Source organism: Myotis brandtii, unplaced genomic scaffold (genome assembly GCF_000412655.1).
Source record: "Myotis brandtii unplaced genomic scaffold, ASM41265v1 scaffold754, whole genome shotgun sequence".
Lineage (NCBI taxonomy): Eukaryota > Metazoa > Chordata > Mammalia > Chiroptera > Vespertilionidae > Myotis > Myotis brandtii.
Genome location: NW_005371012.1, coordinates 805,569 through 819,496, shown reverse-complemented (window position 1 = coordinate 819,496; position 13,928 = coordinate 805,569). Strand labels below are relative to the sequence as shown.

Below are 13,928 nucleotides of genomic sequence, written 5' to 3'. Positions count from 1 at the left end.
CCCGTCAACTCCTGCAGTGGCCTCAGCCTAGACTTGTTTCCTCTCCCCCATGGCTTCAGCCTGAGTCTTCCCTGTCGCCTTGGTCATTAGTCTGGTCCTCCTCCTCCTCCGCCCATGCCTCCGCTTGCACGTCACCCCACCCCACCCCCATGACCCCCTTCCCAGGACTTCTCACCACTCTGAAGAGTAGCCCGCGCCAGCCCCCTTGTGTCCTGGGCTTTACCCTCCCCCCAGGGCCCTGCTCCCCTCCCTTCCCCTTCTGTGCCATCTCTGGGAAGCGAGGGGAGCTCTCCAGCCCGCAGTGGGGAGTGGGGTGGTCCCAGGGTTGTGCCTACTCACGTTTGGGGGTTGCCCCTTCTGGGGAAGCCGCCTGGGAGGGATGGAAGGCAGGGCGGGCATCTGTCCCCGGAAGGCAGCACGGCGCTCTGCGGGCCCTTCCGCGGGTGCGCGCGGGTGCGGTGCTTGCAGAGCGTCCTGTCGGCGGTCGGGCCCGCGTGAGCTGAGGGATGAGGGTGGGGGAGCCGGCAGGACAGGGATGAGCGCACAATCACCCTTGTGAGGCCGCAGCCCTGGGGGGAGCCGGCCGGCCCCGAGAGCAACATACGGCCTGGACACGATGCACCCCAGCAGGCGCAGCCTCCCTTTCCCCCTGAACTGTCAGCTCGTAAGGGTTGGAACTGCTGATTATGGAGGTGTCTTGGATCAGGTGAGCTAGTCTCGGAGGGAGAAGCTAGCTCCACGCGTGGTGTTTGTTTTGGTAATGAAGGCAGGTGCTCTCTGGGCGCTCTGGTTGGCCCGGGGTTTCACACAGGCCCACACATGTGCACCTGCTCTCCTGTCCACTTTGCAGCCTTGTGCAGAGCGGGCCCAGCACCTCGGCGGGAAGGGCTAGAGGGCTTCTGCCTCACATGGCCAAGGAACTTTTGGGGAGTGCGCTGGCAGAGCTCTGGCTGTCCACCTGCTCCTCCCACCCAGGCTGGGCAGACATTTGCATGTGGACTTTGGGCTCCAAAGGGTTTTGAGGATATTGGTTCCTTGTTTAATTAAGGGATGTTGCTGCTAAACTAGGATGACTAATTCAGACTGTCCAAGTTTTTTCCTGATGCCTTCCGGTATATTAATTAAAAACTTGGCCGTTGCCATGTTCCATGCTACTGGACTTCTCTTCATTGGCGGAGAACTGGCTGCAGGGGGTGGTGGCCCAGCCCTAGGCCTGTGTGGAGAGAGACACTTCTTAACAGACTTGGGTGAGGACTTTGAAAGTGGAGTGAGGTTTTGTAAATTTGTTCTTAGGACAAAAGCAGGGGAGAGTGGGTGGGGTTGCCAGGTGGGGCTACTCAAAGCTGGGAGGGGCATCTTGCCTTCGCCCTGGGTGCCAGATTCTCCAAATGTGATGGGAAAATGCCCTTAAATGACCCAGGAGGCTTCTCAAGAGGTTGGGTCTTGCTTGGACAGTCTGAAAGGACTGTGGGAAGGGTGGAGGAAAAGGCCTCCCATTTATTGGGGGGCTATGAGCTTCACCTATATCAGCTCATTTAATCCATATAGAGCCCTTTGAGGAATTGCTGTTTCTATTTTACAGGTAAAGAATTCTGCTGAGACTCAGAGGGTTGGATAACTTAAGGTGTTGCTCAGTCAGTGGAAGTGCTCTAAATCTGGCAGGCTCTAACTTTGTCCTTCCCATTGTCCCAGGCTGCTGAAGTGTGGGAAGATATAAAGAATACTGTTGAGAAAACATAATAATGGGGTGCGCAGAGATGCAGCATTTAGTGTCCTCTACCAACTGAGCTATTGAGGGAAGCACAGGAACATTTGTTGACTATGGATTGTGTGCTGTGTCCTTTGCATAGGGGACCTCGTTTAATAGTGAAGTAGTAGTATGGTGATGCAGGCATAGTTAGCTGGGGCCAGAACGGGAGCTCTTTGGGGTAGGGGATTTTTGTCTGTGTTTTCCATGGCTCTATCCCTGGCACTGAAGGAAGTGGCTTGGAGTGCTCTTTTTTGGGGTGTGTCTATGTCCATGAACTTAGCCTCTTGGAGTTTATACTCATTCTCTCAATGACTTGTTCTTAGTACAGCCCCCAGTTGATAAGTAATTTCTGACTGCTTATTGTCAAATTTATTCTCTACCAGAATACTATGACATGAACTGTGTAGACAGTTGGGGTAGGACAGAAGTGGTGGTGTGGGGTTGCAGCATAGGTAAATGAATTAAGAACACTGTGGTTTTTATTTTCAGTAGATTCGAAGATAGAGCAAATAGCTAGATCTCAGCTGTCCATGGAGGAAAAGAGCGGTTTGAGAATCTGAAATGCATTGAACTTTGAAGTAAATTCCATGATTTTTGTTGGCATCAGTTAAGAATGCATAGGCAAATGGAATTTATATGCATTCCCTTAGCAGGTAATAATGTTACCACTGTGTGTAAGTGCTTTGTAGTTTAAAGCATTTTTCCGTACACAACTCTAGCTTCTAACTTAGGGATTATTGTTCTAACTTGGAGTTATGATTCTGGTGCTGATGGTGGTGGGGCTGTCCCAGGGAAGGGATAGGTGAGGCCCCCTTATGAGTTGGCTCTCTGACTAACAGATGGTTTGGCCTGACAGAAGCTGATAGGTGATGCCTGTCATATTATTACAAAGTGAAACAGTATAGTTAACACTAATGTGTCTTGGCTGGTCTCCTGGTGTGGGTAGATACATCCCTCATGTATATATACAGCCCTGTTCATTTAAATCCAATTGGCCTCTGTTTGGTGGGATGCTTGAAAAAGTAGCCAACGATTGATAGTTTGAGATTAAGGAGATGATGAATCATACATCCGAAAGCAGATATTCTTGTTTATAACTTGGAAGTCCTATGTTTCTTTTACGTTCTGTGGGGGAGGGAAGAGGACAGATGACTGACAGCACAGAGAAATGGCTGGGGAGGTGCATCGACCATTGAGACTCCTGTCTCCCAGTTGGGGAAATGTTTGCTGTTAGACAAATACAAGTTAGGCAAATGCAGAAGTGTGTTGGGGGCTACCTGAAGCTACAGGATAACATTAATTCACCGTATATTTGTTAACTCTTCTCCGTGCTGCTTTATGTGCTGAGCACACAGTGATGAACAAGACAGGCAAGGAAGGGTCTGTGCCCTCACAGCTTACATTATTGGGGGTGGAGGAGGGGCACATTTAAAATGCCTAAAGTCTAAGGAGGAAGAGCCTTGTTTAATATGATTATAAGCACATCTGTGTGAGACATGGCAGGAGACTTAAGAGAAAGTTGGGGCTTGCGCCAGCTTCACTCCCAGATCCTTTGGAGTGTACCTGCCCTTGTCTCTGCCATCACTGTGGAAGTGAATTGCAGTGCACATCGTCTGTTCCTCTGCAGGACAGAAGCTCTCCCATCCACAAAGTCCAACCCTTCTAACCTGGGGAGCTACCATTGACGGAGGGTCTGTTGTGACCCAGAAACGTGACTAGGTTATACCTTATCCTCCGTTTTACTTACAAGGAACCTGAATCTTGAGTGAGAAGTTGAGTGACCAGTGTGAATGGCAGGCCTGGGACGCAGATCTGGTTCCACCTGACACCCGTGTGGACGCTCACTCTGTTTCTCAGAAACAGTGAGCACCAGGCTTTAGGGGTACAGGATTTTGTCCCATTTCTCCTTGCAGCAGATCCCAAGGAAAGTAGGGTGCAGAAGCCCAAAGGATGCAATTGCAAGATCACCTGTATTAGGACCAGCTAGAGCAGCCGTGGGCAAACTATGGCCCGCGGGCCGGATCCGGCCCGTTTGAAATGAATAAAACTAAAAAAAAAAAAAAAGACCGTACCCTTTTATGTAATGATGTTTACTTTGAATTTATATTAGTTCACACAAACACTCCATCCATGCTTTTGTTCCGGCCCTCCGGTCCAGTTTAAGAACCCATTGTGGCCCTCGAGTCAAGAAGTTTGCCCACCCCTGAGCTAGAGCAATGCCATTTCCAAACTTGGCCTTTAAAGGTTAATGTTTCGGTGTAAGGAGGTGGACATGACGTTTATATGACACCAGGCACGTGCCATGCACTGCACTAGGAGCTTTAGCCTAGTCCCCTAGTGTATCCTCCTGCAACAGCCTGGCCAGGAGGGGAGTTCAGCCTTAGGAGGGAGGCAGCATAATTTAAGAAGTTAGGACTTAGGAGCCAGACTGACTGCCTTGGGATAATAACAGTACCTCCTAATAAGGCTTTTGTGAGGATTAAATGAGATAATAATGCATGTCAAGTACTTCAAACAACATCTGGCACATAATTATGTAAGTATTAACTATTATTCTCATCACCATTTTACAGATGCGGTTCAAAGAGGTATGTGGTTAGTCCCTCTAATAGCTACTAAGTGAAGGAACTGGGTTTTCTGACTCCGGAGCTAGTCCCCTTTCCTCCACCCCTTGCTGCCTACTGAAGGCTCATTTCAAGTTTGCTTGGCTTTGGGCCATGCCTTGAAGGAAGACTTTCCCTAATGGAGTCTGAGGCTGTACCTCACCACAGAAGTCAAGGCTCCCTGTGCCCTGGCCACCACCTGTTGCCCCAGCCTGGCGCTAGGTGTCAGGTCTGATCCTGTGCCTGGTGGAGCCCCCAGGCTTGGAAGAAGAGGGTCAGGACTGGGGACAGCACATGTGAGCTCTGTGAGAGCAGGGACCTTGTCTGTTTGGTTGTCATTAACTGCCCCACACCTGGCACTGGTCGCCTGGTGCTTGGTAAGCGCTTCATGAACACTGAGTGAGTAAGTGGTGTGAGCAGAGAGGTGGCTGCGTTTTGTTTGCTGCCTGCTCCACAGAACGTGGGCTTGGCAGTTTTGGGTTGGAGTCCTGTCTCTGCCACTCAGTATGTGATCTAATCTCCCTTTGCCTCAGTTTCTTCTTTTTCAAATTTTTTTATTATTGATTTTTAAATTTTATTTGAGAGAGAGATAAACATCGATTTGTTGTTCCACTTATTTATGCATTCATTGGTTGTTTCTTGTCTGTGCCCTGACCCGGCCAGGGCCTCAGTTTCTTGAGGGTAACATTTTATAGGGATGCCAGGTGAAAGAAGTGAAATGTCTAATGTACTTAATCTGGTACCACAGTAAGTGGTAGCTGTGATTACTATTTGCCTTATTCTGCTTTCCATAGAGTAAGGGACACAAATAGAAGCCATAATCCCTGTCCTCTAATCCAAAAGGGGAGGCAAGATGCATCGAGAAAGTTAAGTGCAGCAGGAAGGAAGTGGTAATAGGAAAGACGGAACAAGGGCCACGCCTGCCATCCCTGCGGGTTTGACTTGCATTCCACCTCCTCCAGCAAGCCCTGTAGACCAGTGGTCACCAACCTTTCGGACCTCATGGACCACCAGTGGTCCGCGGACCACGGGTTGGTGACCGCTGCTGTAGACCACTCCAGCCCACACTCGTGAAGCCTGGGGAAACCTTGCCCAGGCAGAGAGGATGGGGTTGGGTGCAGTCAGGGAGAGGCCATTCTAGGTAGAGGTCTGGAACCAAAAGCAAGGTCAGGGGTTTGGTCTGTCTTGTGAGTTTGGGGACCAGCCATGGAGGAGACAGAGCGAGTTTAGGGACCTCAGTCTGGGGAGTGAGTTGTGGAGTGCCCGAGTTGCTAAGCTAAGGAGTTTGCATTTGGTCTGAGACAGTGTGGAGCCAGTTACATTTTTGACAGGGCAGGTAGAAATTTGAGGAGGCTGGCAGAGAGGCGGTATTTTAGGAAGAGTCATCTGGCTGGGGTTTGCAGGAAGGATCCGGGAAGTCCAAGAGGCATTTGCAAGCATCAGCTGTGCGGCTACAAAGGTCCTGGCCACTGTGCGACTGTGGATATGGAAAGGAAGGAATGGTTCAGAAAGATAGGACGGCAGAATGAGACGTGATTTACCACCTCTGGGGCTGAGGGTGACGTTTCTGTCCCCAGAGCTCCCCCATGAAGGCATTCTGATAATGGTTTATCATTGACCAGCGACTATTTCTGGTCAGTTCAAATCCTAAGATAGTGGTGTCTGCAAAGCCTGATTTTCTATTAACAACTGACTGGGGATTTCAGTCTGGATAGCCCAGTGATCCATCTGCCCAGCCATTCTCTGTCTGCCGTGGCACCAGATTTCTGCTCATTTTGCACGGCATGAGCATTGAGCTATGAATCAGGAGGCATGGTTTGATTCCTGGTCAGGGCATATGCCCAGGTTTCCGGCATGATCCCCGGTGGGGGGCGTGCTAGAGGCAGCCGATCACTGATTCTCATCATTGATGTTTTTATCTCTCCCTCTCCCTTCCTCTCTGAAATCAATAAATATATATTTTAAAAAATTTGCACAGCATTAGACTCTGGGCAAACAGATGTCGAAACCACCCAGTCTGCTGAGGGGGACAGAGACCAGAGCTGCAGAGTGGAGGTGCTACATGGTGGCTGTAACAGTGACAGGAGGTCTTTTTAACAGACCACTTTTTAATATCCATAGCAACCCTGCGAAGCAAGTTCTCACGTCACCCTCAGTCCACAGGCGAGGAAACCAGTCCTTCCTGGGTAGTGACTCACTTGTGCTCTGGTTACCAGGCACCTCTGCCTCTGGTGTTTTTTCCATTAGGTCACCCATTCATGGACGCTCTCTGAGCAGTCAGATAGGCTTGTTAGAATGTGAGTCTTAATGTTAAATGGAGGAGGCAGATGGAGCAGGTAAATCTGAGATTGTGACTGACTTGGGCATGAGTGCAGAACCAGGGTGGTAGAATAACAGCACAAGTGGGCGTAGGGGCTCGCTCGCCTTTCCCTTTCCCTTTCCCTCCCACTCCTGTCCCGATATCTCTGGAAATCTGTGAGGATTAGGTGAGTTTATGTGCAGAAAGTGTAGACTATGCCTGGAACTTTGTAATTACAGCAGGAGTGTTGGTTGTTACATGATTATTTTATCAATACAGGTGATTGATAAGTGGTGTTTCATTGAACCTCTCAGCCAACCTGGAAGGCAAGTGATAGCCCCTTGTTCTGCTGAGACCCCCAAAGAGATAGAGCCCTTACCCAAGGGTGGCAATCTTAAGGGCTTCCAGCCCTGTGTTTTCTGGCTGAAAAGTTCTTTTTTTTTTTTTTTTTGGCTGAAAAGTTCTTATTGCAGATGACAAGCAGTCGTTACCACTGGCTCAGACCCTGAACTTTTCCAACCACTGCTTATACTGCTCTGTGAAGCTTCCTCTTTTAGCATTCAACTCAGCACAACCCTTTTGAGTTCGGATCTGATCTGAAACCATTATATTATTTAACATTATTTGTCTCAGAGGTTCTCATAAAAAGATTTAGGCAGAGGACTCATTATAGTTACCAAGTGAAATATCTTTAATTAAAATTATTAAGGTCATGAAAAGATGCTTTTGCTCTTCCCTTTCTTCTGGGATATGTGAATAGCGAGCAGTCTCCTGTTGGAATTGAGCATTTCCTGGTGATGCCCAATGCCCTTTTCCCTTCTCATTCATAGCCATGATCGGTAGATGGGAGCAGGTCTGGATTGCTCACATCTGATGTTGCTACTCAAGGCTTCTCCATTATGAGGCTTTGGCCCTGATGGGATGTATCTGCCTTCGCTTGGACAGGCTTCCAGGATGCAATTTTGTGCTGAGAAACTGAAAGGAGGAGCTTTTATCCGCCACACACTCCCAGTGAAGTGGGATTTCAGGCCACCGTGGCCACTGAAGGAGCTACTCTTGAATGTTTCCCTGTCTCATATCTGGCTTGTTTTTTTAACAGTCTTTGCTTCTCTGCTGAGTATGGCTTACTGGCGACTCCCAGTCAGTGTGGGTCCCTGGGGCAGGATGCAGACCCATCATCAAGGAACATAAACCCTGACACAGCAGTGGCCAAGCTTGGCCACTTAGGTGCTTTGCACTGTTGAGAATTTCTTTTTTTTTTTTTTTAAATATATATTTTATTGATTTTTACAGAGAAGAAGGGAGAGGGATAGAGAGCTAGAAACATCGATGAGAGAGATCGATCAGCTGCCTCCTGCACGCCCCCCAGTGGGGATGTGTCCGCAACCAAGGCACATGCCCTTGACCGGAATCAAACCTGGGACCCTTGAGTCCGCAGGCCGACGCTCTATCCACTGAGCCAAACCGGTTCGGCTGTTGAGAATTTCTGAAGTGCACCGTCCTTCCTTGTGTATCCTCCTCCAGGCAGCTCCCATCTTGAAATCTCTTTCAGCCATAGTGGGTGTGGACCCCTGGTGGTCTCTGCCTTGTATTAAGTAGAGCACTCATGGACCAGAAACTAGATGTCGCCTGAGATAGCAGTCTTCATCCCTAACGTTATTAAGTAGTCCCTCCTGGATGCTCTATTAGTCACAGCAATAGCACCTTCCTTCTGCCAGTGTCTCTGCTGGATACCCACGGTCACTATCTCTAACTCTCTCAACTCCACCCCTGTGAAGCGGTTTCCTCATTGTGAAGTTCAGGAAACTGAGGCTCAGAAAGGTTTAGTGATTTGCCTAAGGGCATGTCTTAGGCTGCCATCCGTAGGGGTGCGCCTTTCTGAACAGCACAGTTATTCTTTGTCACAACCTCGTCATTGTGACAGCCCCTTATCTACCACTGTTGGTTGTTGAATGAATGGATGCATGTCTAGTAAGTCCTTAATGAATGTAAGGGCTCCTCCTCCATTAGGTTGACCCATGAAATTGCTGTTTTCTATGTTAGAAAAGGTGAATATCAGCAGTTCATGTAGGTCAGCCTAAAGCACTAAACCCTAGGGAGGGTTGAGTGTGGTGTGAGACTTTGTAGCAGTGTCCAGATCTCCCTTTGGGCTTGAGCCCTCAGCCACTTGTGGCTTCTCATGAAGTCAGTGTGGGCTCCTCGTCAGTCAGTGTCACTTCAGGTAGGAAGGACAAGCAAGCACGGAGGGAGCTGAGCGGGTCTGCCTCCGAGATGAGGTCAGCACATTCTTCATGCGTTCAGCCACTGCTGGCATTGAGTCTGTCTGGAGGTGCTGGCAGTGGGGGGAATAGTGATCTTAATTGCACTGGCATTCACTGAAGGCTCTGTACATGGGAGACACTGGGCACTTGGCCCAAAGTCACACAACTAGCCATCCTGGGAACTTTTGAAAGATCCCAGGCAGTTTTGATTCCAGAGTTCAGGGTCAGTGAAGGGCAGGTTCTGGAGTCAGACTGCCTGGGTTCAGGTCCAAGCACATAGACTTGGGCAGCTTCCTTCACTCTCTGCCTCAGTTTCTTTGTTTCACAGTGAAGTGGTGAGAATAAAAGTGTCTATTTCTGATGGATTTTATGAGGATTAAGTGAGTTAATACATGTAAATCCAGACACATGGTAACAGTAACTATTATTATTTAAAATATATTTTTATTTACTTCAGAGATGAAGGGAGAGAGAGAGAGAGCGATAGAAACATCAATGATGAGAGAGAATCATCGATTGGCTGCCTCCTGCACACTCCACACTGGAGATCGAGCCTGCAACCTGGGCATTGTGCCCTGACTAGGAATTGAACCGTGACCTCCTGGTTTATAAGTCTATGCTCAATCACTGAGCCATGCCAACTGGGCTTTAAAATTTTTTTAACTTTATTATTACTATTTTTTTAATAACTATTATTATTTACATCAGTAATAACACTGTGTGATTATCACTGACAAGGACTCAGCATGCTATGAGAGCCAAGAGAGACTGCAGGTGTGGAAGCTGTTGGAGAGAGTTTGGACCTTGTGTTGATGCTTTATTTTGAATTGGAGGCATTGCTTTTCCCACAGCTCAGTGGAAAGCCTTGTTGGTTATGGGCCTTGCAGAGCATACACCTGCCTCTCTGTGAACAAGTTGTTTCAAATGGCACTGCCAGGTGATAATAAAAGTCACTCTTCTGGAAAATGGCTTAATTGTTTTTCTTTCTCTTGGTATGAGTGGCCAACCCTGGAGTGCCAGTTACATATGGTACCCAGGGCCTTTGAGAGGAGCAGGACCTGGTGCTAATCAGTGACTCTCATCTCAACCCCCGTTCCCCAGGTCCTGTGCTTATTTTTTTCTAATCAATTTTCTCATTTTTTCGGAAGGTGGCAGGCAAGTTGTCAGAGGTACTGTACTCTTTGTGAACCACCAGAAACCTGCAAGATTCTGCTGCCTCGGGTTTAATGTTTTATTTTAAGGGCATGTGTTTGATTTTAAGGCATGTAGAATGTTTGGGTATATGAAGGAGGCAAGATAAAGGAAATGGTAAAAAACAAACAAAACCAATTGTTGGAAGGTGGCCCGATATAGGATAGTGGAAGGAGACTCAGGGATCTGAATCCCACTGTGGCTGCTTCTGTACTGTGTGAGCTTGAACTAGGTACATCATCTCTCTGAGCCTCAACTTCCTAATCAGTAAAGTGGACATAATATTTCCTTCACAAGGTAATTGACAGGATTAAATAAGAATAATGTAAATGAAGTGCTGTAACTCAAGCCCCATATGGGCACTTCATACATGCTCATTATTATCTGTAGGAATTTCATCATTTGTCATGCAAATGAGTACCATTCCACTGGGAAGAAATTTGGATTGAATCTAAAAAAATCCTTATAGTAAGGACTACCATAAATGTAAGATGTAGGTATAATGATCACTCTAAGGCAGCAGTTGCCAACCTTTTGGACCTTACGGACCACCGGTTGGTGACCTCGGCTCTAAGGAGAGGCTCAGACTTGCTAGCTTCTAGGGTGGTTGTGGGCACAATTGCCGTGGTTGGCAAACCGCGGCTCTCGAGCCACATGCGGCTTTTTGGCCCCTTCAGTGTGGCTCTTCCACAAAATACCACGTGCGGGCGCGCACGTACAGTGCGATTGAAACTTCGTGGCCCATGCGCAGAAGTCGATATTTTGTGGAAGAGCCGGTATTTTGTAGAAGAGCCACACTGAAGGGGCCAAAGAGCCGCATGTGGCTCGAGAGCCGCGGTTTGCCGAGCCGCAGTTTGCTGACCACTGGCTTAGAGGATTTATCATGCTTGCACTGCTTCAGCCCCTGTGAAATGAACACTATAGACACCATCCCATGAATCTTTACCATAGCCCTGGTCATGCCCCCATTTGCAGATGTAGAAATGGAGGCCTAAGAGGTTCAGAGGTATCTTGTACAAGGTCACACAACTAGTAAGGGGCAGAGGAGACCTTTAAATTGGTCCTTCTGATTCCAAAATCTAGCCCAGTGGTCGGCAAACTGCGGCTCGCGAGCCACACGCGGCTCTTTGGCCCCTTCAGCGTGGCTCTTCCACAAAATACCGGCTCTTCCACAAAATAACGACTTCTGCGCACGTGCTATTTTGTGGAAGAGCCACACTGAAGGGGCCAAAGAGCTGCGTGTGGCTCGCGGTCCATGGTTTGCCAACCACGGATCTAGCCCTTAATACACTCTGGAAGTTGGCCCAAGGATGTCGTTTTTATGTATAGAGGAAAGTGCTTTATGTTGATGGTTCAACAAATGTTCTATAGCATTTTTTAAAAGTTTGCAGCTCAAAGCAGACTATTTGTTAAGTGGCTGTTACTAGTTTTGCTTTGATGATTTGGAGCGCATGTTAAAATGCAAGAATGAGCTTGCAGCTTCTCATTTAAAAGGGAGCCTCATTTCCCACATAGTAACTTCTAACCATGCTCAGGGTTTGAATCACTCTTGAGGCATTGAGTACTGTAGGTTTGGTTTTTTTGTTTTTTTCCTTCTCTGCCCTCCGTCCTCTTCTCTGTGTACATCCAGGTGGACTCTGAAATGATGAACAGAGTATGGGGTTAATATCTGTTAGTGATCATGCTAGCTTTTGAACTTGGGGCCAACTTACTCCACGCCCTGGCAGTGTCTTAACTTGCAGCTAGGGCCAGAACTAAGCAGAGAGGCCATAGTTAGATGCTTACCTAGATCGCCAACAGAAAACGAATTAGTCCAATCCCAAGAGGTTCAGCCACACACACACAGGTTTTTTATCTCAGAGCGCTGGGCTGTGGTTGTCAACACCTGCTCACAAGATGGGCAGGATCTCCACGTCCTAAGTTCATGGCAGCCTGTGTTACCTTTCATCATATTTGGCAATAGTTGAGATTCCTGGGAAAGGGGTCCAGTCTTCACATTTCCTTAATCACTTTGATTTCTTCATTCTTTCTTTTAAATAACTTCCTCCAGAGGCATTTATCTAGTAGCTAGAATTCCCTTGTCCTTTGCCTATGATAAAACTGGCTGGATAGGTGTGTTTATTTTTCTCCCCATGTTGATGGACGATGGTTTCTGGGCTTGCTGAATTCCAGATGGAGAGCACACTGAAGCATTGTGGGAATTTCCCCCAGGATCATGCTTTTATTTTGATACCACAGTATTTGTTTGGTACATATTGATTGTTGAGGAAGCATTTCCTGAGATAACAGACAAGAACTGGTTGCCATGGTCCCTAAGGAAGGGCCCTCCCATCATATGACTAACTGGCAGAACATGGACACATAAATAGTGTTGGACCTTTCTGGGATGCACTCAGAGTGCTTTGTGAGGCTTGACTGTTACTCCAGCACCCCTGGAGGCATTACATTAACAAATAAAATTCTGTGAGTTGAATTCCATTACATGCCATAGTCTCTAAGGAAAGAAAACATGATTTCCAAGCCTCAGGTGATGGGCTGTGTTGGAACAAGTACAACCAGATTCCAGACCACCTGAAGCATTCAGTAGGCCCCCAGAGTTAATAAGGAAAGGAAGGCAATGGCATCCCTTACTACTAACTTCAGTTGGCACTTCACATGCATTATCCTATAGCAGTCCCCACTATCGCAGGGGATTTGTTCCAAGACTCCCAGTGGGCCTTAGCTGGTTTGGCTCTGTGGATAGAGCATCGGTCTGCAGACTAAAGGGTCCCAGGTTCAGTTCCGGTCAAGGGCACATCCCCGGGTTGTGGGCTCAATCTCCAGTGGGGGGTGTGCAGGAGGCAGCCAGTTAATGATTCTCTCTCATCATTGATGTTTCTATCTCTCTCCCTTTCCCTTTCTCTCTGAAATCAATAATAATATAGATATAGATATAGATATATACATATATATAAATAATATATATATATACATATATATATTTTCCAAAGGTCCCCCTTAGACCACGTGTCTTCTGGCCATCATTCTGTACGTCCTTCCTGACGAAGCCGGGGCTAGAGGAAAGCAGCCTGGGTCCCAGGTGCCTGTGGGCAGCCCAAGGGAAGCCAGCCCGGGTCCCAGGTGCTGGAGGGAAGCCAGTGCTGGCAGCCGGGGGAACTGAGGCCTACTCTTGCACGAATTTTCATGCATCGGGCCTCTAGTATATATATAAAAGACTTCCAGTGGATGTATGAAACCGGGGATGGTACTGAACCCTGTATATGCTAATGTCTTTTTCTATAATACAGGGTGGGGCAAAAGTAGGTTTACAATTGTGAGTACACTAAACACAGCTTATTCTTGTATTATTAAATGTTCATATGGAAAATAATATAATATTTAATAAATAATACAAGAATAAGCTGTGTTTAGTGTACTCACAACTGTAAACCTACTTTTGCCCCACCCTGTACATACCTTTTCACTTAAAGGTAACGCTTATGGCTTCCCTTTGTCATATCCGAATTGCTAGCATTACTACTCTTCTGCTTTGGGGGTCATTAGTTAGTAAAATAAGGGTGACCTGAACACAAGCGCTGCGATACCTCGACGGTTGATCTGATAACCAAGGTGGCTACTAAGTGACTAATGGGCGGGTAGCATATACAGGAAATGCTGGATGAAGGGATGATTCACATGCAGGCAGATGGAGCAGATATTGGAGATTTCATCACACTAAGAATAGCATGCCATTTAAAACTTATGAATTGTTTATTTCTGGAATTTTTCACTCAATAGTTTTGGATCATGGTTGACTGTAGGTAACTGAAACCATGGGAAGTAAA

At 47.4% G+C, this 13,928-nt stretch overlaps 1 protein-coding gene across 2 annotated transcripts in view; it reads left to right on the top strand.

Annotated features, from left to right (window-relative positions):
• The first annotated feature begins 258 nt into the window (after nt 1-258).
• CAPZB (capping protein (actin filament) muscle Z-line, beta) overlaps nt 259-13,928 on the top strand; it is a 125,630-nt gene continuing 111,960 nt past the window's right edge. The window contains exon 1 of one of the 2 annotated variants that reach the window (XM_005883030.2): nt 259-706. In XM_005883030.2, coding sequence (XP_005883092.1) covers nt 617-706 — 90 coding nt within the window. In that variant the 5' untranslated portion in view covers nt 259-616. The remainder of the gene's footprint in view (nt 707-13,928) is intronic. The other variant, XM_014530655.1, reaches the window with a different exon arrangement.